This window comes from Hippoglossus hippoglossus, chromosome 18 (assembly GCF_009819705.1).
Source record: "Hippoglossus hippoglossus isolate fHipHip1 chromosome 18, fHipHip1.pri, whole genome shotgun sequence".
Lineage (NCBI taxonomy): Eukaryota > Metazoa > Chordata > Actinopteri > Pleuronectiformes > Pleuronectidae > Hippoglossus > Hippoglossus hippoglossus.
In genome coordinates, this window is record NC_047168.1 from 9479046 (window position 1) to 9502653 (window position 23608).

Here is a 23608-nt window from a genome sequence, read left to right on the forward strand (position 1 = left end):
TATTCTCCTTAATGTTTAATCGTTTGGTGCAGAATTGGGTCTTCGGAGAACTCTCCTCATCCATCTTTCAGCAAGTGTTCATTTTAACTGCGAGCTGCCTCAGTCTCCGGGGAATCAAAAGACAAAGACACTCAAAAAAATAAGGAAAAACGAGCCGGAGAAGAAATGGAGAGCTTAGTTTGGAGAGGAAGAGAGGGAGAGGGCGATGTTGACTTGACAGTCATTTTGCTTTTGATTGGAGCTGAAATCATTATTCAATCGTTTTTTTTAAAAGTGTTTAAAGAAAGAGACATTGGTCTTTTCTGAAAATTTAATTTGTGTAACTAAGACTCTCGAGCAGCAGAACTTCTTACAGGTGAAGATAACTGGAAGAAATGATTGACTTTTCTTTTCCAGTTCCAGTTGAGTGATTGATTATTATTCTACTATTACCTCAACTCACCAATCAGACACAACAGCGCTTCACTCTCCGACGAGCCACTTAAATATCAGATTCTTCATCAGAATGTCTCCCTCGACTCTAATCTGACACTTCAGATGGAGCCTGTTCAGACTTCTCCGCTCGCTCTGTCCCGTCCTCGCCTGCCCCGACTTGATGTCTCCTCTGGCACCACGCGGCGACGGCATGGGACGTTTTCTGTCTCCTAACCAGGCTGCCTCATTTGCATCCTGACTTTGTTATCACCAGCATTCATTATCAGTTTGTGTTTTGGGCGCGTCTCCCCTTAAAGAAACCCATTGTTTCCATCTCGATGTCTCTGCACGCTCTTTATTTATTGATACGGCGTTCGTGGAGCATATTACTCATAAAGGGCGCCGCTGGTGATAATTTAATGGACAGCATGTTGCCCACGGGCAGCGTAAAGGGACAGATTTATGGTGCACTCCTCTTGTCCGAGGCATTAGAGACAGAGATAGTGCTTCTACGAGACTCGACGGGGACACGGGTCCGTGATAATTCAGGTGATCTGACTCGATTCCGACGCTGATAAGAGAACCTGACGGATCGACATCAATCACCAATTCTCCGGGTTTCCACATGTCCCCTGTACTGAGCAAAAAAACCCCTTCACTACATTTCTAACACACTTGAGATACAGTGATGCTCGGATGTTCCCGCAGTGAAGCAGAAAGGGAAGACTCTTCACTTGACAGCTCAATCCGGTCGGCTCCTTTTCTTTTTGCGACTTCTACCGTTTCAAAGCTTTGTCTCATCATGTGTAGACTCAGCAGTGATATTAGTTAAACAATGTCTCTCCAAAGCAAAGCTGCAGACTCCACTCTGCTCCCTGTTTTAAAACACACGGTGAATCCAGATCCCTTTTGGGCACAGCAGCATTTTCTTCCAAGAGAGGAAATAGCAGGAGTGAGGAGGCAGAGCTGCCGTGTTGCAGACTCTCTGCCCCAGTTTTGTCTCGAGACGAATGGGAGATTTTCTCCCCCCCTCAGGACTGTCCAGCTCCCTGTGGATTGCATCAATCCCAGCCTGCCTTGTGTGCTCGAAGCAGAGTCTGAGTCAATACCTCCACCACGTGCCACTCAGAGATAACCACAGGCACAACAAAGATTTTGCAGGATAAAAGTAAAGGTGTGGCAAGATGACCACATACTCCCCTTTGGAGTCTAGCAGTCAATTTTGAGAGGGTATTTTAATGTAGACATAAAAGAAAGTAGGTCTATCTTGTGTTCCTTATAACTGAAGCAAAAGCCTAGTCTCTTAACCTTTTATTTCCAGAAAATGTGATAACCAAAGAACAAAGTTAGCAAAAAATGCCTGAATTTGCCTCTTTAAAGCACAGAAAATCATGAATACTGTCTCCTGGAAACGCCTAACAAGTCTTTGACTCGCGGTTGAAGCCGCATTCTGTGTCCGTCTGCTCTCATTGTGATTCGCGGCATTATGAATGAAGCCCTGCTCTGGGAATAAGCACAAGTAGCGATATGGGTCAGATAAGCGCCGCGCAGACCGTACCACCTTCAAAAGCATTTGAGAGTGATTTATGAGCACACAACGCAAACGCAAGGGAGGAAAATTGTCCAGCGTTTTATCATCCGCGGCTAAGAGCCTCTCACGTCTCCTTGATGAACACCCAGTCAAGAGAAAGATGTGTTATTTCGCGTATTGATCTCAAATTAAGTCTCGCTTTCTTTGCATTCCTCCGCCAGACGGACGGCTCGCACTCAGCCAAGGTCACAGCTACTGTTTATTTATTTGACTTGCTCTATCTTTGCAGAGGCTTAGTGTTGGATGTAAAGAACAGTAGAGCCTTCAACAAATCCCTAGATGTACGTCTGTGTGTGTGTGCGCGTGCGTGCACATATATTTGCCAACAGCGAGGGGATAAAAATATGTTTGACATGAAATGCAGGCAGGTAAGTATAGAATGTGTTTAGTGTCATCTCCCTGTGAAATTCCTCTGCCGCTGTGACATGCAGCTGTTTAATACAAATCAGGCCGACTCACTGTCACGAAACGACAAACACACACGGCAACTGGATAAAAGTCACCGTGAGAAACTGGCTCCAGCTCCAACTGTTCATTACAAACGTTGATATTAATGATCCCTCTGCTCCACATCTCCCCTTACTTTTTTTAAATTAGATATAAAACTTTCGGCATTTTAAGATGCAATTTAACGCGCTGTTGTTCTTTATTATCGTGATCTTTAGGATTTAATCCTTAAAGTCCTGAACACTGACTCCACGGCAGAATTTGAATAGATTTTTTTTTTCCCCGTGTGAAGTGTGATTGCACTTTCTTTGTACCCTGCAGTCGGCCGGCGAATGTGTAAATGCAGATAAAAGGGGAGATGAATTGGAGTTGAACACATCTAAAGGTTTGCTCTGACATCATGACCAATGAGGTCTTTTCATCGCACGCTCGTATCTGCCAGAGAGAGGCACAGGACCACAGACCAACTACCAATGCAGAGAAATGATCTGACTTATGCATGTGTCCACTGGTGATGTTGGACAGTGAGAATATCATGTTAGATAAAATCTCTTTGACACGGCCGCCCTTGTATTTTATGAATAGTAATGCGCGGGTTAAGTGTTAAGAAAGACAAGAGCCTCCCACGTGAAATATTGATTGTTTTTTAAATTGTTTTGTTACACAAAGTCAATCAAGAGGAGACTGAGCCAAAGGAGTTCATACGATATCAGAATAAGTCTGAGGCGCGAATGTGGGTGAACATTTGGAGCTGATGTGATGAATTTCATTCCATATTCCGAAAAATGAACAAAGGGCTTTGAAAGGTTGAAATCTATCAAATCGTTTGCAGCCTTCTGTTGAAGCCTTGTATAATGTGTTGACAGGCTAAAAAAAACAAATTTGTCTTTTCTTAAAAACTGCAGCACACAGACATTGAAACTTGAGTTTTGAAAGGCTGAACCTTTATTCAGAAACTTTGCAGATGTACACCTGCACTTCTCGTACAAACTGTTATTGTTAAGTTTAAAAACCCGTTTTTCAGACACGTTTGCGGCCTTGTGAATCACATGTTTTTTTTGTCAGGGCTCTCCTGCTGCTCTGATCTCTCAAACTCTGAAATGGCATGATATTCCCATAGTAGTTTTGGCATCTTTCTGATCAGCTTTGCTCATCCCTCCTCTACTCGGATCACGTGGCAGAAGAATAAGTAGAAAAAAGCAAATACGCTGGTTTTAAGCTACAACTTGATAATTAGAAAATAATCTGAGAGCTAGGTGTGAAGGTCAATACGACTGTGTCACACACATGTCCGCTACAAGCTTAAAGAATGGAAACAGGTCTGTCTCCAGCTAACATCATCTGCCTCCAGCTCACTAATTAACACATTATATCTTGTTTTTGTTTCTGTAGGAAAGACAATTAGCTGTTTTATGAGGGGGGTTGTGTGCTGGACTATTTTTTGGCCGTAAACACTTTCTGCCCAGACAACCAGCAACACAAGATGTAACATGTTAATTAGTGTACAGATGCTGGCGGGCAGATATTGGGCTTGTTTTCTTTCCCACTTCCCAGAGCTCAGACTCAATATTTATTGTCTAGATATGAGAGTTCATAATCTTCTCATCTAACTGTCGAATACGCGTGTTTTCTACATGTCAAATTGTATCATTAAAAAGTAGACACACATGCAGTAAAAGTACTTTAATTTTGGCATCGGTATAGTTTTCAAGGCTGAGAGTCATTCGGCTGCGTGCACTCCTCCTCAGCTGCCTCCTGAAAGCTCGCTCGGTGAATCTAATAAATCACCGAGCATCCGCGAATGAATCCCGCGACGATAATGGCCATCATCTGGAAATCTTGCACACAGCTTTAGCAGAACGCACTCCTGTCCCTGCCCCACCTACTCCCCTTGCTCCGGAACGCCCCAAAAACAGAAATGATGAATTTATACAGTAGTCTCTCCCCATGTGTGCGAAAGCTTTGAAGACTATGCCGCAATGAACCCGAATGCATAATGCATGAACTTGCCTTTGAACGCCACGCCGTGCCAAATGTAGTAATATTTTGTCTTCCCCTCTTCCTTCCCTTCTCCTCTCTTACCCGTACACTCACCCTCCCTGACTTACTGTCCTTCTGTCCTTATTTGAGCCAATTTCACACAGGCTCCTCCATCGTGTCTCCATCTAATTATTTCTTTTGTGTTGAGCTAGGACGTCATTGAATCATAATCAGTGGCAGGAGGAAAGCGAGACAGGGACAGAAGAGTTATGCACCAGTGTGAGAGTAGTTGTATAAGTGTACCTTGTAAAAAACAGTGAGGCGATAAGCTCTAGCTTTCTGTTTGTGAGTACCTGTCGCTTTTTTCTTGTATATCGTATCAGGAAAAGAAAAAAAGACGACACACACACACACAGAGCGCCTGTAGGTGTTTTCACGTGTCTGTGTTGTTTCTTTGGTCTCTGGTTGCTCCCTTCTCCCCCCGAGTGAGGATTTTAAAAGGAAGAACATCTGCTTACGCGGAATCTGTTTGTGTTTGTGCGCACACCGTGTGCATCACCTCACAGATCACAGTGTGTTCCGTAACGTTTGCTCAAATTTCACCATCATGAAGGTAGATGAACTTAGATGCCTCTGTGCCTCCCCGGCGCCCCGCAACACAACAGCTCCCAGCATGCATAGGGAGTACAGGATGTTTGTTAATTATCCACACTTGCATCAGGGCACTGCACGCCGTCTCCCAAACCTCTCCAGCCTCTGGTCCTGCTGATTCAAGGCGGCTAGACGACATATTAAGCTTGTGCCGGCTAATTCACAGTCATAGCGCAACTACTCAGAAGGATTTACATGACATTTATTTGTGCATTTTGTGTGTGTGTGTGTGTGTGTGTTTCAACAGAGCGTCTCCAACATCAATGACATAGTGAAGCAGGTGCTGCTGATATTCCCACATTTCTGTCTGGGCAGAGGGCTGATTGACATGGCCAAGAACCAGGCAATGGCCACGCTCTTCATCAGCTTTGGTAAGACGCCACCAGCACTATCGCATTATATATAATCACTGAGGCAAATAAATATTCGTTTTAATTTCATGAAAGTCGTGCTACGGTAAAAGAACATCAACCTTTCATGTGGCCCTGTTTACACAAGCTAAATCTCACGCTTCAAAGTATGCTTTTCTTTCAAGGGAAAACAATATGTGCTTGTAAAATTCCTTTCAACAGGCTTTCAACCTGCTCCCACACACTTTAGCTAATTCTGTGTCAGCATCTCTGCCGCTGTGTTATGTGGAACCGACGCTTCGCAAAGATCGGATCAGGAAGACTCAGATCTTTCAAGAAATGTGTCATTTGTCAAAGTGTGAAGATTCCGACTGGTACAGATCAAAACGCATGATCAAATCAACACCGCCGTCTGTGTTTTAAAGGTTAAACAGAATCTGCATCTGCCAACATGTTGATGAAGCAGATTTTTGATTACAAGCGAGATATATTTCCTTTTGCTTCTATTGTGAACTTTGAACTTTGCTTTTGTTGTCATGATAATTATTCTCTGCAGATTTTAAATTGCATTAGTTTTAAGGTTGTGCGACTGGTGCATGCGTCTTGTGTGTACAGCTTCAAATTATATGTCGTCAGTTTTTCAAATATTTGGTCAAAATGATCAAACTAATGAATTAGAATTTAGAATTGATGACAAATCAAACTATTTGACTATTGGACTATTGGACTATTTCATTGCTGAATGAAAATCTAAAAGGGACAAAAAGACGGCAATGATTTCTGTCCAAGAAATTTCAAATCAACCACAGGTGGCGATATAGACAAATGTCTGAACCAGATTCCTTTTCAATCTGATAGTCATTGAGATAGTTGAGAAGTGTTGGACCAACAAACTGACTAACAACTAGAAACTGTTGTCCGAAAACATTCTCCTTTCGCCAAAATCAACTTCATCCCTCTCGTTAACCAGGTAATAGAACCTCAAACACCACTTAACCAACATAACCAGTAACGCCAGTCTCACACCTCGTCTAGTCGTCTCCACGTGTGTTAAATTTAAACAGGCGATGGGGTGAAGAGCGGAGCGGGGCTGCTGGAGGTGGAGCCCGGCTTGAGGGGGCCATCAAGAGGCAAAGTGGCACATGAAAGAGGAAGAGGAGTCGAGTCTGTGGAGAGATGGAGCAGGAAATAGTGGTTTGAGGAATCATTTGCGGCAGTGGCGGAGAGCGCGGAGAGAGAAAAGCAATCACAACTTAAAAGGGCTAGTGTGGAGAGGGGCTATTTACCAGAGAATGAGACCAAAAGCGCTTTTCGTTTTTCTTGTCTCCTCACTCCCCCCCCCATCAGAATGGAGGACTGTAGAAGCTGAGAGGAGGAAAGAGGGAGAGCAGAATGGAAAATGATTAGAGTGTGTGTGGGGGGGGCTGTCACCGGTTTACTTACATGTTCATTAGCCAAAAGAGGCTTCAACATGAAAAGTACAGCATATCAGCTCTTTCCTCATATTACACAGGTGACAGCATTTATTTATTTTTTATTTTTTTTATTTTTTAAGGCTAAGTGGCATTTAAACTGCTGGCTCTCAACACTGAATACATCCCAGGAACACTTCAAAGAGCTGACACATTCCACCTCTCCTCTAACTTTTGACGAGGGTGTATTTGGCTGGCCATGAAAGGAAATACTCATCTGGCAATTCGTTTATTGTTTTGACGATGTTTTTTGCTAAATTATTCTCTGAGCTTGTAGATAAGGGCTTGAAATTAGCGTGAAATGACACACGGTCATAATGCTTTTAATTACTTGAACTTCTCCTGTTTAAAAAATGGTTTATTATGTGAGAGCCAGTGGCCAGAGGCACTGTGTTTTCCTGTTGTCTGTCTGTTGGTATGTGCGATGCCGTGTCTGTCCACCCGTCCAATACTTGTGAACACGATACGAGGGAATTGCTGCAAATTTGCTGCACGTTGGATTCAAGGATTAGCTAAGTAGATTTGGGTTGTCAAAGGTCAACATCACTGTGACCTTGTGGACGCATTATCTAAAGAATGCCTCAAGAGACCACTTTCAAATTTGGCTCAAATGTTCGCTTACATTCGCAGATTAACTGAATAGATTTGGGTGGTTAAAGGTCAAAGGTCAAGGTCACTGTGGCCTCACAAAAAAGGTGTTTTGCCTCTTGAGAAAATATCTTCAGATTTTCACCAGTTGTCACTTGGACTCAAGCACGAACTGATTAGATTCCATCGGCCATAGGTCACAGTGTCCTCATGACTCTGGAAAAATAATGTATGAAACCTGAAGCTGCCCTGGTTGGTAGAGACATTCAACCATAGGGTGGTAATTCCAAATGACATAGTTTTCCCTCCTTTCTACCTTCTTTATCAGGGGAGGACCGTTTCGAGGATCCACTCAGCTGGGATATGGTGGGAAAGAATCTCTGTGCCATGTCCATCCAGGGAGTTGTCATGTTTGCCGTCACAATCCTCATCCAGTATAAGTTCTTCTGCAAACCGAGGTAAAAGTTTCTGTCAACTAAAGCTTTGTCAAATTTAATTAACTCAAGTTGTTTTAAAAGGAAAGAAAACAAATCCTTCAGTCTATCAGTCGGATCACTCTCATATTCTCCTCCGTTTGAATTAGCAGTCCAAAACCAAGGTTGCCATGGAAACTAATGCCTGGGCTTCTACTTCCACTGCTTCTACTATTTATGAAAATTGCAGAGATTGTTTCGCTGAGCTTAAACTTTGACCAGGATAATTTCTCCTGCGAGTTCATGTTAATTGAAATGAAGGGTGTTATGCCAATTGTGGTCGACTTCTCTCTGCCAGGCTTATTTCTGGGAAGTCATTATCTGCAGAGGAGGAGGATATCGATGTTGCACGGGAGCGTGAGCGAGTGTACGAAGGCAAAGCCCAGAATGACCTCCTGAAGATCTGTGACCTCACCAAGGTACCATGAACTTCATTTTTGCCTCCCTGGTTGTTTTCTAACATTACCCAGTAACAACCTACACCATTCGAAACTTTTTAAAACCTCTCTTTTAACCTTTATTTAACCTGGAAGCCTCTTGAGATACATTAGTGCTTTTACAAGAGAGACCTTTAATTGTGAATACTCTCCATCATGGCCATGAATGTAGGAGTTTTTTTTTTTTAGTAAAGTGCACCTGAGAGAAAATGGAAAAGTTGTTTGCAAAGCCTGCAGATCTGAACTTTCATCGCAAGTGGGCATGAAAACCAGACAAGACTTAATTTTTAGGGATGTAAAGGTCGGTGCTCCTTTACACCTTAGTTCTTATTCCAGTAGGGGAAGTCGAGCGTGCTGTGAGAGTGTCTGCCTCAACACTGTCGAGATTAACGCTTCATCCATCCCCAGATGTTCCCTCGCTGCAGGCACCGCGGCAGCGGGAAGTGTCACCGCAGCTGCCTGCAATGCAGCTCCAGTGCCAACAGCTGGACAATCTAACAGCCTTTTGCTTCTTGCCACCCTTCTTCACTCCTTTACTCGCTCGGTCTTCTCAGTCTCACCAAACTTAATCCGTCGCTCATTGCTCATGAGCGCAGACGTGCACTTCGCTCCCGAGGGTAATTACTAAACAAGCGCCGGGTGAAACACTTGGGTGGGTAATGTGTTACACATCATCTCACAAGGTGAAATGTTCACTTTTCAGGGGAAAACTTTTTTAATACACTTAATCCCTCCAAAACACATGTACTCTACTGTAAAATACAACTCTGAACAGTGCCAAAGAACACATTAGATGTGACTGAGCTGGTCTGTTGTTGACAAGCAGCTCAGCCATCGTTAATGTGCACCTTCATGGTTGACAACATTTCTCTGGGATGAGACGCAGTGGCCCATCATCACACGAAACAGTGGCAGAAGGCATCAGGATTCCTCCTGCGCTGCCCTCATTGACTCCCACCACAGCTGTGCCCCATCCATTTGGGGTGCAGATAACAAATTGATCAATGAGCGCGTGGCTGTGGTGGCCACGCGCCACAGGCCGGGCCCCGTCATAAATCTAAACATGCCTCTGAAGCGATCGACAGGCCATCAATCATGTGTCAGGATCCTGCTCCTCCCCTTCCTTTTCCTCGCGGCTCTAAGCAGCAGAGACCTGCAAAGGGCCCCACCTGCTAGCCTCCACTTAGCTGCTGCATTAGCATCGGCACCGTAATCGATGGCGACTGTAATGGAGGTGTGTCCGTCTGCGAGTGTCTTCCAGGCCCAGTGCTGTCACTTTACCTTCCAGTCACTCACTAAGCTGACAGAGGAAGTCTTAAGGAACCCTGTGTCTCGGGGTTGACGAGATGCATCTTGGCACGCTGCGAGTACATTCCCAGTGCTGGTCGATATAATATTTATTTTCATACTGCACATAGGCTTTAGTTTTTAATGCATATATCTAATACCATTAATGGGGAAGTGAACATATTCTCCATAGCTAAAGGATAATTGACACACACAAACAAGAAAACTCCACAGGGCATCTGTGCTGAGTTTAAAACTTTCAAACAAACAATGGGGTGAAAAAAGGTTTGTTGTTTTTTCCCATCGTCCTCAGCCCAAGTTGCCATTATATTTACTGTGGATATTTCTTTTTATTCAGCGTCAGGACAGCAAACATTTTCAAATGCCAATATGTTGTGACCTCTATTCTACACAATTTCGTCCTTTCATGTGTATATTTGTCTCTCCACACGGGTGCTCAGTTTTTGTTATTATTATATTAATAATGTATATTTTCCCCCTTGTTGTGAGCCTCATGTGTCAGCTACGGAAACCTGTTGCTTATAGAGGGATTGTGCAGATGAATCTTGACAGTAATACACAACAGATACACTTATTCTAAATTACATATCAGTCTATCATCCTTATTGCTTTAATATTACTATTTATAGTTGTTAAAATTGTTTTGCTGCCTCGCTGTATATGTTCCCTTGATAATTAGCACTGTGGCTATTTAAGTAAATCAGAGGGACTTAAGTGATGAGAGCTCAGGAAGAAACCATTTATTTTCTGAGAGGTTTCTCAGTCTTTATTGATCTTAGTTATTTTTTTTTGTATTTCTGGGTTTTTATCCACAAAATATATATCTTTAGCCATTCTTTATTATGTCCATCATTTTTCCTTATGGTATTATTTGTATTTTAGAAATAGATACTTTTGGTCAGTTATTTAAAACCTGGGCAACACCTGGGAAGATGAGCACGGTCTTTGGGTGAGTTAAGATAACCCCACATATTTGTCACTGCTGGACTTGATGGACCACGCGTTGTCGGCTCCTTCTACATAAAGCGGTGTCAGTGTCATGTTTTACCTCCTGACGTGTGGCATCCAGAGCCCAAAGCTTGAGATTTTCAAACCCGTATCTACATTTAAGAGATTCTCCACTCCTGCCATGGCGTTCTCTCGACTGTCTCATCTGATTAGACGTCGGCCTGCTTATCAAGACAGCTGCCGTGGTGCTCGAGTCAGAGGAGAATTATCCTTTAATTGCCTTCCTCCGTACACGTATCGGATCTTTGATGTAGCTTTAGTGCTGCAAACTACCACTAAAAAGTGCAGTGGGTAACACAGGTTGATAAGTGCTGAGTGCAGCTGCCAGATGGCACAGAGGGAATGATGGATCTATGCAACCTCGGCTTTTATCAGATGCTTTTGATGTGCCAACTGTGTAATAAATACAATGTCATGTGAGGTTTGAAGTGGCAGTTCTAAATTTACATTTCGCCCGGCAGCGTTGCGGACACATTTGCGACAGCTGACTCTTTCTGACGGTGGATGGCTGTTGGTGTTTAGGAAAACGATACACAGGAAATGTACTGAGAAAGGTAGCTGTCACTTTTCCGTCACTGAACGTTCTTTGTTTCAGTCTCTGACACGCGCCCGACACGTAAACACGCGTGCAGCGTTTAGAGAAGTTGTGTTTTCAACTTTTTTTCAAAACTTTGAAAAGCAGCTAAAAAGTCGTCACTCTTTCGTAACTCAAAGGGGCACAGATCTGTCCTTGATGTTAAATGTCTAAACTGTCACACTCGGCAACAACAACAAAGCCCTCATCTTGTCTTCTTGTACTGGAGCAAGACGAGGCTGCTTTCAAGCCACTTTGAAAAATATATCAAACCTTTACATTGTCTTGGATGTGGAAAAAGCCCTCGTGCAGTAACTCATTTTGTTGAGTATTTGCCTGTTTTTCCACTTCTTCATGAATCCTCTTCACTTTGAGTGGAGGTTTTCTTTACCTCCTCTGCTGGAGGTTGTTTTCAGATGATATAGATTAGAGTGGAAACTTGCAGGGAGGAGGCTGGTCAGCGTGGGAGGAAATGGATGCAGCGTGGAAAAGTTTCTCAAGTGAGATGTGAGAGACATCAAGCGCTTTCTCATTTCCAGTGCCGCTATATGATCTTAGCGGGATACTGACTCACAGTCAGAATGTGAGAAGTTTCATTCTCCTCTTTGTCCTGAAAGGTGAGATCCTTTCTCTTTTCCTCCGGCGAGGAGGGGAAGTTTTCACCCCTGTCACTCTGTTGTTTTATCGGTTTATTTGATAGCACTTTATTTAACTATGTCTTATGACAAATCGGTTATCAGACCACTTTTCATACACAACTTTATAAATTCATGTAGGATTGTTCAGCCTTGTTATAGGTGCTTTTTTGAGTACAGTTCTGGTTTAGCCATATTTTTTTGCCAAGGCAGTTTTTATCGGCCTAAGTGCTTCATTTATATTTTCGGATGTTCTGTATATACATTTGTTCTTGATGCCTTTTTATAATTGCCTCATATTTATATTCCTATTGCCTCTCCCTCCATGCAAGTGTCTCACTGTTTTTTTTTTAATACCATCTGGCTCATCCTAAATGTTGCAAATGATCCCTTCTGGTTAAAATTAGTTTCCTTCACCTTCTCTGTCTTTTCCCCTTCTTTCTCTCTCCACCTGCTTCTTCCATCTCACCTCTTCCCTGCTGCTCTGCTCTATCGCTCCATATTTTTCTCATGCCATCCTCTCAGTTATCTTCCTCACTGTCTGCTCCCCACCCATCCCCTGCCTCCTCTGCCTCTTTCTCTGTCTGGCTGCTTGATTCATTTTATCGCCCCTCTCCCTGCAGGTATACTCTCGGAAGAGCACCCCCGCTGTGGACAGGCTATGCGTGGGCGTACCTGCTGCAGAGGTGAGACAACTGCTGCCGAATCACACAACACACTGTTCCAGCCACACGGAGGAAGACTTTGTCACATTTGCACATTTGATAACTTCTGAAATTCACCAACAAAACCCTCATGGAAGATAATATTTATAAAATATTGACACACACACAGCCGATGGACAGAGATTGTCTGAACGGGCTTTGTCTGAAGATTTGAGTTGTTGTTTGGTTCAATCTCTCCTCAGACTGAGTCAAATCTCAAATTTCTTCCCAAACACTGCTGAGAGAAGGTGTTTGGAAGGAGCACTAATCTCCTTATCCGGCTGGTTTTCTTGCATTATGCTGCTTCCAAGCATGTGTGAGCTAAAAACACACAATAAGGCCAAGAAAAGAGCATTGCAGAGCGAAGGGCTTTAGGGCCCAGCGATGTTAAGTTCAGTACATGTATAAATTGGCTGAAGGAAACAACCAAATACAAAACTTTGGACCGAGAAACCTTCAAATAGTCTGAGTAAAGCATCCTTCCTCATTACCATGCTATATATTACACATGCCTCTCTCTCTCTCTCTCTCTCTCTCTCTCTCTCTCTCTCTCTCTCTCTCGCTCTCTCTCTCTCTCTAACACACACACACACTGTACTGCCGGAAGCCTGCTTTAAACATAATCCCAAATGCTGACAGGAAGTCGTGATTGGTGGGCTCTGTGCTGATATCCATCCTCTCTGCCACTGTTTACCCAAAGCCCAGTGTAAATGCCAGCGGAGTATTGTGATTCACGGGACTCTGCTGATCACACACCGCATTTCCATGCATTATTTACATCGAGCTTAGCCCGTCCTCTCTTGCATTCACAAGCGCGGGTCACAAACAAGCGGGGGATCAATGAATGACGGGAATCAAATATTTATGCCCGAGCCGGAGCACCTCGGGCGGGTCACGTGGCCGCCGGGGTGCCGGGGGTGAAGTAAAAATCAGCAGCATCTGGGAGAAGAGAAGGAGCGAGGACAGTGTTTGTTGTCGCAATTTACACAAGCAAGGAGGAATGCTGTAGGGAACGTTCTTTTTTGCTGCACTGTGTGTTTGCCGTGTTGATTTAGTGTCTGTCGTTTTGTTTGTGTACAGACATACCGTGAAATATTTGTTATTTTGCTAAACATTGAACTAGTCATGCATTCTCTAAACTATAATCATGTGGACAGTAGTTACAATATTTGCACACTCCATAGAGAAACTTTATTCTGCGTACACGATATTTGAAATGTCTCCCAGCAGAAGTTTCCCTACTGTTTGTTTTCCAATGATGCTTGTCTCTACATAACACTGTTTTCCCCAATCGACGCCTCCCCAGTGTTTCGGCTTGCTGGGAATCAATGGGGCTGGGAAAACTACCACGTTCAAGATGCTGACAGGAGATATCCCGGTCTCTGGTGGAGAGGCCGTCCTAAATGGATACAGGTGAGGTGCTAACTCCCGCTAGTGCAAGTAACTCATCATAATTAGCCACCCAAGATGGCTGCTCAGGTGGGGATCGAGCTGAGGAGCGTTTTTTCTCGTAGCTGACACCCTTTCCTGAGCTCCTCTTGTTCTGCGAAACACAGCTTTCTACTCCTCTATCTCTCACACACTGTTTTTTTTTCCTCTGCAAGGTAGTTTCGATGTCTCGTACATTCTGCCGTCTCCGTCCTTTTCAACTTTGCCTCTCTCATGTCTCCTCACTGCAATATCCTCAGAAATGCTGAAGACTCTGCTCTCTGTCTTTCTTCCTGCTCCCCCTTTCGCATATATCATTCCTGTTCACATCTTCGCCCTGTACCCCGCTCTGTTTTTCTTCTGTTCCTGCTTTGCGGAATCAGTCGTGAGGAATCTTTGTACATGTCAAAAAATACCTTGACAGCATCAATATGTGATTCAAGCACTTGAGCGAAGGAAGGCTTTCTCTTCCTTATTTTTAGGAACAAACAAGTTGTGTTCCTGTGCTTCGGCGTGCACCTGCGAGGCAGCACATCCCAGCGTGGTTGAGCGTGAGCTGTGGTTGGGTTGTGCATCAGACGGTTGCCACAGTTGTTCTCGTATAAATCTGGTATTTGACAAAGAAGAGGAGCTGAACGGAGCAGGGCCTAACAACGCATTGTTAATGTTGATTAATGTGGGTAACGCGGATCAAAGCAAGATCCCAGAGACCTTCAGCGGGAACAAAAAGTGAAAAGAGAGAGAAAAACAGATGTGAATACGCCTCCTCTGCATTCAGCTCATTATGCCTTCTGCGCATCGGCATGTAGAGTGATCGGCAGAGGAGAATAAGCAGCGTCTCTTAAATTGAAGTCTCAGATCTCCAGACAATCCCGTGTCTTATTTGTGATTGTGAGCTCACACGGAAAAGCTGTCCGTCTGTTTACCGCCCGGCGCAACTCCGCTGAATGCTAAAAAGTAAAGCTGGCTACTTGCAGTGCTCACCGGCAACCAGCAGGAGTGACTCATCGAACGGAGTCTTGTAAAAGTCGAGGAACAACCTGACAGGAGCAGGAGACTGTGCACCTCAGTTGAGATTCTGAAGAGCGTGTTGATACCAGTATGATAAATATGAAGCCACGGCTGGTGAACAGATTCAATAATCATTTCTTTATCACCACTTTTGTTGCCCCACTACTTTTATCGCATCTCTGCACGACCTTTACTGTTTACAACATACAGAACCTGTGGACTCAATCTCTTTGTGTATACGTTTATGGTGTATACTCCTTTATACTCTATATATTTCTTTGCACATGCCATTGTGCAGTACAGTCTGGACCATCCCCCCCCCCTCATTGAATTATTCTTGGACAGTTTTGTAACGTATTTGTTAAGTTTCTGTTGTCCTGTTGTCAACAAAGCTGATTGTAATTATCAATACCAATAAATTAGCAGTGGTACAGCAGCATAACAGAATAGACAGGATTTGGCGCATCAGAATAAAATAGTAAAAAATATGTAACACGCAATCTAAACATTGGGAAATAGAAAAAGAGGAGCAATACAAACATGGGGCAATATAGAAGAATGGGGTCAACACGAGGAAAAATAAAAATACCATCATTGTAAACACGAGGGAAATATAAAAAACGTATATATTGTAAACTAGGAAAAACATTCAGCAGCTGAATCTACCAGTTTCACATATAGAGATATTGAAACATTGAAATTGACATAGTTTAGCATACAGACTGAAAGTGGAAAGGAAAACAACAAGCCTGTGCAAAGGTAAAAAAAGAAATAGCTCTACCTCCAGCACCTCAAAACTTTGCTGTATAACACAATACAATAATATCTTTTTACACATTTTTTAGGTCAAACATAGAGTGGCAAGAAAAAGGAATTGTATCTTTTGCTAGTCCTGTGGCTACTGTAATATTTTTCCAATTTATTTTTGTTGGACTCATTGTGTTTGACTGTGTCGTTTTCCTTGCGTTTGTTTTTATTTTTGCACGAGTCCATTATTTTATTTTGAAACATCTTTCCTTACCTGTGTCTCTTACTTCCTTGATGACCTGCCTCGCCTTAACTAGTTTCACCTGCTTAACTCTGTGCATTGAGTGTTTGTTCACTACTCCTCTCGTCAGTTTGTTTGAGTTTTCCACTGCTTGTCCTCCCGATATTCTGCCTGCAGCCTTTTAAGTTTCTGGATTCTACTTCCTGCCTGTTCACCTGCTCGTAAGTCACAATCAGGACATGTTCATTGGATATGTCCTCGTTTTGCATCTGCATTTGGGTCCTGATTGTTTACAAAAGATGCTCTTGTGTCTTAAGAATTCACTGAACACACAATGCAGCTGCTCAAAGAGAATGAGAAGAACCTCGGAGTAACAGCTCACGGCGTCATTGGCAGCTGGTTAACATCTCTGCTCATGAGTCGTAACATGGACACCATGTATGAGAGAATGAGGAAGCTGTTCTCCAAAATAAACCCATCACCGGGTGCTTAAAGTTTGCCAAAGAGCCTGGAGACTCCACAATGCTACTGGGAAAAATGTTTTGTGGACAGATGAAAGCATGGTTGAATTGTTTTTGAAGAAAATGCAGTATTTTTGCATGAAGTAAAAAAGGGCCACTGGAAAGTAAAAAGAAATAATAATCTCGGCAGTGAAGTTCTGGGCCTGAACAGCTCGACATCACTTGAACATCTTATAGAATAATGTCAGGGTGTTGAAGTTTGGTGATGTAGCAGAAGATTGACCCAAAACAACAAAATACATCTAGTACAGAATGATTTTAAACACAATCTGATCAGAGTCCAAACCCAACAGAGGTTGTGTGGAATTGCAATTGGAGGAGAGCATCTCACTCTGGGATTGGAATAATGTTCTGAGTGATCCTCCTGACTGTGGTTCAGTTCTGATCCGTGTCTAGAAGCTCTTGTTTGAGGTTATTGCTGCCGAAGGAGATTCAACCAGTTACTCAACCTAAGGGTCCACTGCCTTTTCTTCCAGCTGCACTGTGAATGCTTAATGGCTGTGAAAGATTCTAATTGTCTGTGCGTTATTACCTTACGCACATATTTTGACCAACTCATGCAGAAAACCAGATAATTCAAAAGGGTTCGTGCTTTTCCTCGACACTGTATATACAATGTATAATGGGTAAATTGGTAAGGTGCTGGAAGACGGAGCAGAGCGCGGCAGGCTGTGCTCCCTGCTGCAAACTTTTATATTTGGTTAAGTTTCTAATATATATACATATTTGTTAAACTGTTAGACATATCTATCTCATAATTCCAGGAATCTTGGTCAGTATGTGGAACGAATACCTAATGAACCATTCATTTTATCGGCTTCACACTTTGCGTGTGTATTTTTCAGGGCGTAAGGCAGTGCTGGGAGGCGGAGCTTAAACACGCCTACCTACCCAAACGGTTGTCCCCTGCAAAGTCCAAGACGGTTTGAAACACCGGGTGGCGTCATAAATGCAATATTAAAAGCAGCATGACATATTCAATCAAAGAACTGTCATATTATTTAGTTTACAGCTCAAAACATTTCCATAGATGCGTCATTATGATCATTTTTAAGCAAACGTGGCAGCAGTTATATGACTGTGAGAACATGGATGACTCTAGTTTGGGCAGGACACTTACATTTTATCGTAAAAGGTCAATTCTCTGTTTGACGCACAGCAGCAGAATCTGTCCAGCTCGTACTACCACACTGAAAAGACGGAGCTAGTGACGTGATGTGATGTGTTGTGTCCTGAAAAGGCTGAACTTCCCTTACCGCACAAACCATTATCAAATCTAAAACAAAACATAATGTCGTATGAGTAAAGCTTTTAGTTCTCTTCCTCGTTGAGATGTAGCAGCCTGCGAACACATCAAATCACATTGAGCCTCCCCGAGGCCGACCACTGCTCCAGGAAAATGACGTTTGGGGTGGAAAAATGGATCCAATATTATCTCTGAAAAAACAAAGCATCGATAAAAAGGAGGAAAACATCAGCTGCAGCATTTGTCCCCTGCAGGTGGTGAAAGTATTAATATTGTAGATTGCAGAAAGGGCATGTTTTCGTCCTGCTGCCATTGTTTCCCTGCCTCTAGAGGGGGCCTGTTGGTGTGCATGGAGCTGCATGCCTGGAAATGATTTCAGAGATGGGATTTTTGGCGTTTGTTTGTTTGTTTGTTTGTTTGTTTCTCTGTCTGGCTTTTTGTTTCCAACACAGAGATTTTTAAGTGGGGGGGTTGGACACTTACTGGAGACCAGAATGTACAAATCAGCCGCTCAGCTTCTCCCAGTTAGTTTGGGAGATTTGGAAAAATGGACTTTCACTCTCTCAGCTCTGATTTTCTTGCTAAGTTATTGTGAATATTTGATGAATCTTTCCAAGCAGATCAATTTTAATCAGACTTCTCTTTGAAATGAAACAGGGAGCTTGAATGGAGTGTGTGTGTGTGTGTGTGTGTGTGTGTGTGTTTCTCGGCCCTAGGACTTCTTCCGATGTATATTTCATATCCCACTCTCTGTCTCGCTAGAAGAATTTAATACAGTCTTTAGAATCTCTACCTGAAACATTGATGGCCTCCATTGTCAAACAACACGTGTTCTCTTCCACAGCATACGGACGGAGATGAGCGAGGTGCACCAGAACATGGGCTACTGTCCCCAGTTTGACGCCATTGATGACCTGCTCACAGGACGGGAACATCTGGAGTTTTACGGCAGGTTACGAGGAGTGCCAGAGCACGAGGTCGCCATGGTAACCATCCATTCCTCCGCTACTACTAGATTTAAATAAAAACAAGTTCGCCGACTGTTTTACTCTTGAAGCGAAATAGCAGGAATACGAGTAACATTTGAAAGCACAGATGTATTATTTCAAGATATGTTCATTTCCCTTCAGAATATTTTTATTGTTATTTTATTTATTCCTTTTTCAAACCATCAAATGGAAGGGAGTGCAGGGGCTGAAGCTGAAGCACGCGTCAAAGTGATAGATGACCTCAATGGGAGAAGCCATACATAATGAAAAATGGCCAGTGGTGGAGAAGCAGCAGCTGTGGGTTGCGGCTCTACATTATTCAGCATGCCTAGTGGTGTGGCCTGCCCTGTGCGGCCTCCCTGCACTCCTCCCGCACCGCCCGCCTCTACAACAGTGAGATCAAACGAGGGAAGACGCTGGCGGCGACCAAAGGCCTTAAACTCAGCGCCAGGGCTTTGATCTTGTAGCTTGCGACCTGATTCTGAGCTGCTAGCAGAGCTCTTGATTTTTACTGTGGCCCATTGTGGTATCGCCGGTTTGGTGGTGATCCTTCAATCGAACGTTTGCGTCATCATATTCGAAAATTTGAGACGTCAACATGTAATTTCAGACCTGGCGATATCGTGCACACGGGCGTTACCCCGGATAGTTTGACGAGACATTGTAGAAATAGCAGGGGGAACAGTAAAGCACCTCAGCAGCCTGTGATTAGGGTCTTACAGCGATGCCAGCTGTCATGCTTTGTCCTTGAAAGCCACAGAGCTTAAATGGGAGATCCAAGCCAAAATATCCACCGCAGAAAAGCAGCGAACCCTTTCTCTTTTCTTTTTTTTTCCCACTTCAAAAGGTGGCAGAGTGGGGAATCCAGAAGTTGGGGCTCGTCAAATATTCCAACAAATCGGCAGGGACCTACAGCGGTGGGAACAAGCGCAAACTTTCCACGGCCATAGCCCTGATCGGCTGTCCTCCAGTCATCTTTCTGGTGAGCTCCCGCTTCATTGATGTCGTACACGGCGAAAACGCGATATGCTTCTGTGTTATTAAGACTTAAAGAGTGTAATGCTTTGAATCAATATTTATGTGGTGCAGATGTTGGGATTACAGCAGATCAGTTCTTCCTCTGTCCAAACACAGAAGATGATGGAGTGCAGGAATTTATGCGTATGAAACGTATGCTTTCTAAAAAGGGAAGTAGAGAAAAATAAGTTATGGGTGAAATTTGCAAATCCTCCGTGACTTTGCTGGAGGATTACAAGCACATTACTTGTGGATGAGCGGGGGGGGGGATTTCAGAGGTCACATACTGGTCATGTTTTAATTCACATTTTCAGGGAAGAACCATAAAACACAGAAGTCTCTGTATGCATTCAATTCATATTCATTAGGACTTACAACTCATTTTCTCACTGATGGAAGATTAATGAAAGCATGACTCAGAATTTATTGCGTCACATGCTTCTAATTAAGTGGCTTTAATGGGAATGAGGAAGTTATGGCGGCTTTGAGGGCTCCCTGAAGTATGAATTTTCATTACGATTATTGCAAATTTTAACCTACAATCCAGGTTTCACCCATTAAACCACATGATCAAATATAGATGAAATACAAAATTGAAAATAAACATTTTTGTCAATTTGTACCCTCTAATAACTTCAAATGTCAAACAGATCTGCATTTAATGTGTTGCATGTAAATGCTTTAAATTTTTCAATTTACTTTAAAACCTTTAGATATACTGGATAAATATCGAGGGGTGAAACGTACTTACAATGATTTCAAGGTGAATTACAGAGACAGAAAAAGAGAACAACAATTTCAGAATCAACCTAAATAAAACCTTAAAATAATAATAATACAAATAATATATAGTTATGTTAGACATTACAACTAAAATAACTAGGCCCAAAAATGTAAAATAAACAGAAAACAATTGCACTTGGAATTCACTAATAATGCCCCTTCTAACAATTCTCATCATGTAATGACTGTTCCATAATAAATGACATTTACTGAATTATCTCTCCAGCCATTTCTGCTTCCTGGCTCAGTTCACCGGCTGCAGAGCTCCCCTATCCTAAACCTCCTTATTTACTCGGCTGAGCATGGCGAGCCTTTACTTTGAGGCAGCGGGATAATGTGCTGTCAGTGTCGGTGTCAGTTTCAGCATTGTGCTCGATCCCAGGGAGCCCAGGCCCGGCCTTGAGGCGGTGCCACGTAGGGTTTGCACAGGGACACATTGGGCACGGTGATGGAAATGCCCCCATGGGATTTGTAGGATTCTGCGAGCGGAGGGAGAAGCCGGCCTGGAACAGAACCAGGCAATGGACTGAGTACTGTCACTCTCTAATCGTGCATGGACAGACTAGCCCTGAGGAAAAAGAAACAGCAAGTCACTGTGACACTGTGTGTGTGTGTGTGTGTGTGTGTGTGTCGATGGCTTCAGAATATGTCTCCATTGTGTCTGCATGTGTATATTCTGGAATCACTCAGATGTTATCTATGTACTGAATGCCTGTGTGTGTCTTACATCTGTCCCTAATGCCTCTCCTCTTATGTGTGTGTTCACAAACACAGATGGATGAGAAATTAAAAGAACATTAAGCATCCTGTTAATGTACTGGTCTTAGTCTTCTGGCCATTACTGGATGCATTGTTCAAGTTATTCCCTCTTATGATGTTTTGATGTTATCACATATATCGATAGAGAAATCCACATTTTTCAGTTGGGTTGACATTAACTGATGTGTTGAAAGTAGATTTTTTTTCTATAACCGATGTACAGTGATGTGACATTACCAAAAACAAAATTACCAAAGTAAAATGTAATAGAAACTGTTTTTAAGACTAACTGTTTATCGCAGGATGAGCCGACTACTGGGATGGATCCGAAGGCCCGCCGTTTCTTATGGGACTGCATCCTGAGTGTCATCAGAGAGGGACGCTCAGTCATTCTCACTTCACACAGGTGAACGCCCTCTCTCTTTATCTATTGATCGTCTCTGATGGATTCAAACTTCACCAGCTCAAATGTTTTGGACTCGTCACAGAGAAAGCTGAGCCACCAAATTGTCCGTAAAATGAATGTGCACCGTCGATATCCCAATTATAATTGATTTGAGTTCCACTGTAGTTGAAAGATATTGTTTCCTGTGTAGCAGTTGCCATTTGTTGCCAGAAACACATTTGCTGCTCGAAAGCTTTCATGAAGCATGAGGGCATATTGACTGACTGGTGCCTTTTATTTTTTTTCTCACCATGAAAAGAGAAACTGTCAATATCGGCGCTGGAGTCTTTTCATTATCCAAGATTTCCTGGAGCAAAGTTAACTTTCACAACTCTGTTTTCAGTGAGGAAAATATAATAACTTTTTTTTTTGGGTGAAACTTAAAACTTGATGGCCCGAGAAGATATGGAACATTTTTACGATTTACTTTCCCGTTCATTTTCCCAAATTGCCCCGGGCGTTTGTGTTATCCGTGTTCCTGGCAGTTCACGTGAATAATCTGTGCTGCTGTTTTTGTTTTGGAACATAATTTCCCCTTATTACACGTGTCGCCTTCATCGAGAAATAAAAGCAATTGTTGTCGTCCCGGCCAGTGGGGCAGAGCCGCATCCAATTGTCCATGGCACGGCCAGGTGCTCGTGTTTTTGTTAAGTGGCAGATTCACCAGGTTTTACGGAGTCATAATCCTAATTGTGCCATTCCTCAGAAGGGCCTCACAGGTTTCGCCTCCACTACAAATGACTCCGGCACCAACAGAGAAGAAAAATGAGATGATAAAAACTACAGATGGTCCCTTCCTGTCCCTCTAATGACCAAATATGTTTTCTGTCCGAGGTGCTGAAGTAGACGTGTAAGATGCTGAAACCCAAACTTTAACTGTAAATAAGCAAAAGTCTCTATGTATCTACAGATCAACAAAATAAGGCAAGTTTATGTTGTCTCAAATTGATTCGTATCCTTTCTACTTCTAGTCTTGGATTGAGGACATTATAGTAGTTGGAGGAGAAGGACCGGCATCACAAAAATCCCTTAAATGTCTGTTGTGGGTCAAAAATCGAGTTTGAACGTAATTGATGTGACGCACAATGTGTTTGAATTTGTCCTCAGATGCTTCGGTGTCTTTGTTCGCGAGCCTCCTCCGTTTCTGTAGCAAAACAACATTACATTACTGACTCACTCTGATGCAATAGAGCTCAACGGTGTGACTGGTTCCAGAAGTCAGAATCCCAATTGATTTTGATTGACAGCCATAATATTACCCATCCAAGGTGAAGCAATGTTATATTCTCCTGTAGAGGTCCAAATGATATAATGATATCCAAACTGTGTTCATAGAAAATGTTAGGGAGAAATATGACACTACCCACAATCCTCAGGTGTAACAGTGACGCCTCTGACTAGTGGAGCTCCAGGTTACCATCGAAATGTTTACCACAACGAACCTCATTGGCTACAAGCAGAGGATTTACCACAGTGAAGCCATGATTTCCCTTTATAACAGGTTTTTTTAAGAAATGAGCAAAAAAGCCCAAAGAGGTGAAAATCACTACAACAAGGTTATATTCAAGAAAGGCGCGTCGGAAGTCATTGGAAAGGGATAATTCGCAATGGTTTGTAGGATGCATAGTCTCTTTATTCCAAAAATAATTACGTACACAGCCTTATATATATATATATTTTTTTTTTTTGCTCTGAATCCAAGGTTTTATGTTCCCAATTCATATCGTAGCTGGTCTCCTTTGTTTTCAGACTTAAACTCTTTTTTATAAGGTTTTCCTGAAACGTCAGC

At 42.9% G+C, this 23608-nt stretch overlaps 1 protein-coding gene across 2 annotated transcripts in view; it reads left to right on the forward strand.

Moving 5' to 3' along the window:
• The window catches only part of LOC117751749 (phospholipid-transporting ATPase ABCA1-like), a 138720-nt gene that overhangs the window by 99099 nt on the left and 16013 nt on the right, over positions 1 to 23608 (forward strand). For both annotated transcript variants that reach the window (XM_034568630.1, XM_034568631.1), the window contains exons 40-47: positions 5331 to 5454; positions 7822 to 7951; positions 8265 to 8385; positions 12552 to 12614; positions 13939 to 14045; positions 18671 to 18812; positions 19663 to 19797; positions 21677 to 21780. In XM_034568630.1, the coding sequence (XP_034424521.1) occupies positions 5331 to 5454; positions 7822 to 7951; positions 8265 to 8385; positions 12552 to 12614; positions 13939 to 14045; positions 18671 to 18812; positions 19663 to 19797; positions 21677 to 21780 (926 nt within the window). The remainder of the gene's footprint in view (positions 1 to 5330; positions 5455 to 7821; positions 7952 to 8264; positions 8386 to 12551; positions 12615 to 13938; positions 14046 to 18670; positions 18813 to 19662; positions 19798 to 21676; positions 21781 to 23608) is intronic.